The sequence below is a fragment of the Manihot esculenta genome, chromosome 14 (genome assembly GCF_001659605.2).
Source record: "Manihot esculenta cultivar AM560-2 chromosome 14, M.esculenta_v8, whole genome shotgun sequence".
In the NCBI taxonomy this organism is placed as follows: domain Eukaryota; kingdom Viridiplantae; phylum Streptophyta; class Magnoliopsida; order Malpighiales; family Euphorbiaceae; genus Manihot; species Manihot esculenta.
The window spans coordinates 12,117,747-12,119,731 of NC_035174.2; the positions used below are offsets into that span (position 1 = coordinate 12,117,747).

At 29.4% G+C, this 1,985-nt stretch overlaps 1 protein-coding gene across 1 annotated transcript; it reads right to left on the reverse strand.

The window, feature by feature from the left end:
* Positions 1 to 427: 427 nt before the first annotated feature.
* On the reverse strand, positions 428 to 1,773 carry LOC110600331. The gene is made up of 3 exons (XM_021737167.2): positions 1,408 to 1,773; positions 969 to 1,093; positions 428 to 753 (listed from the first exon to the last, which is right to left on the reverse strand). The coding sequence occupies exons 1-3, from the start codon at positions 1,573 to 1,575 to the stop codon at positions 606 to 608; spliced, it is 441 nt and encodes a 146-aa protein (XP_021592859.1). The 5' UTR covers positions 1,576 to 1,773; the 3' UTR covers positions 428 to 605.
* Positions 1,774 to 1,985: the final 212 nt, after the last annotated feature.

Sequence of the window (1,985 nt, forward strand, 5' to 3'; positions counted from 1 at the left end):
GGATAGATGGTGATCTTTCATTCAAATACAATCACTCATACATCTCAAAGTCCTCATCATGCATCCTTTAGCAATCACTCTTATCATCTACAATCAATCTTGTCTCTTACCTTTTAATATAATTGATACACTAACAATACACACTCTCACACCATATTAATTCTCATCTTAAGTTTGATTTGATTGATTTATTTCTCACCTTAAATTTGGTTTGATTGATTTATTAAATTCTTAAACTTATCTTTCGACTTAGTTCATTTGAAAAGATAAACGCTTGACTTCCATTTATTTATTCTAAACTTTTCTCACTTAAAATAAGATAAAATTTATAATTAAAATTTTTATAATATTCATTTATCTCTCGTGTGACATGAATGATTTTATAAAAAAAATACTCGGTATAGTCTTCAATTCTATAGCACATAAATAATTAAAATAATGATACACTCTGACATGTATCATACTTGGTTAGATTCACTTAACTTACTAACTAAAAGCACACATAGCTCAGAAATATTAACGTTTCAATTTATTCTTCGTCCTCACGAAGGTGCATCATGGTCTCATCAGACTTTGAACTTTTCAAAGCAAATGGTGTAATCATCTTATTCAGCAGCTTTGCAGCTCAATTTGGCCCAACTGAACTTCTTATTAGACCCATTATTTTTCTTTGAACTCAACATCTTTGCCTGCAATTCTCCTACTCTCGTTGAGCTGCCTTCTGCAACCCTCACGCTTCTTCTGGTATCATGCCTAAATTCAAGACATTATATAAATAATGAAATTAAATCTTAATTATTCTGGTATTATATTTTAAAATTTAGACAGCAGAATCATAACAGCGATATTAAAATTATTATAAAAAATAACTTAAACCATTGTAATTAATTTACAATTACAGTTTAAATATATATGGGATCACCTTGAATCCATTTATATAATAGGGAAAGTTCAACTAATTAAATTACCTTTTGGATGCAGAATTCCTCTGTGTTCTTAGCCTCTCATCTAATCTCTCCTTGGCTTGTCTTGCTGCTCTTGTCAATCCTCCCATCTCATCATCTTCGTATGCCTGGTTTCCTATGCTTCTTTGCTTTTTTTTTTTTATAAAAAAATAAATTAATGAAAAATAAATTATATGTGAAATCATAAAAAAATTTTTTTAATAAACTAAGTTATTTTCTATATTTGGTTTTAATTATGTGAAACATTATAGCTAGGATATTAATAAATATATATAATGGTGTTACTAATATACGAAAAATGGCTTAATTTTCAAATTTTTTTTATTAATTTTTCTGTAGAAAAATATTTTTCAATAAAATAAATAATGTCATAGTAAAAATTGTCAAATGAGGAATTTTTTTTTTTAAAAAAAAAGGAAGTGAACAAAAGAGAGAGATTCACCAGAGAAGATATTGAAAGATGAGAAATTTCATGGTTGCTTGTGTACAAGCAAAAAGAAGACCTTGTTGAACCAGAGGCAGAGGCAGCGGCGCCGTCAGGTGAATCTCCGCTGCTATGATGGAACCGTCTCCGACAAGCGCTTTCAACTCCACGTAAAACACCATTCATTGATCTGTAAAACCTAAAAGCTAAAACTTTAATTCTCTTCTCTCTCTCTCTCTCTCTCTCTCTACAGGATGCCTGAAATATAAGATGTTGATTAGTGCAGAAGCAGAGCTATGAAAGGTTTCTTATTTATAAAGAAGTGCAGAGAAGAGAAAGAGAAAGAAAAGAGAGAGGAAAACAGTGAGAACCCATTAAAAGACAGTGGGTCCGAATCTTTAGTAGCTTTTAAGAAAGAATTAATGGGATTCTTGTAATTTTAAAACACAAAAGTAAATTAAAAAATTAAAAATTCAATCTTGTCCTAACTCTGCACCTCCTACAAATCATGCATACGAGGATTTATAACCACAAAGATAACTCTAGTTTGGCATCAAAATTTTATAAAAAAATTAATTTAATTTATTTATTTAGAA

Excerpts from the sequence above, each read along its gene's own strand:
- LOC110600331 (XM_021737167.2), bottom strand. The coding sequence starts at position 1,575 with ATGAATGGTGTTTTACGTGGAGTTGAAAGCGCTTGTCGGAGACGGTTC. Across the intron at positions 1,094-1,407 it reads ATCTTTCAATATCTTCTCTG|CAAAGAAGCATAGGAAACCA; the intron begins GTGAATCTCTCT and ends AAAAAAAAAAAG. Across the intron at positions 754-968 it reads AGGAATTCTGCATCCAAAAG|GCATGATACCAGAAGAAGCG; the intron begins GTAATTTAATTA and ends TCTTGAATTTAG.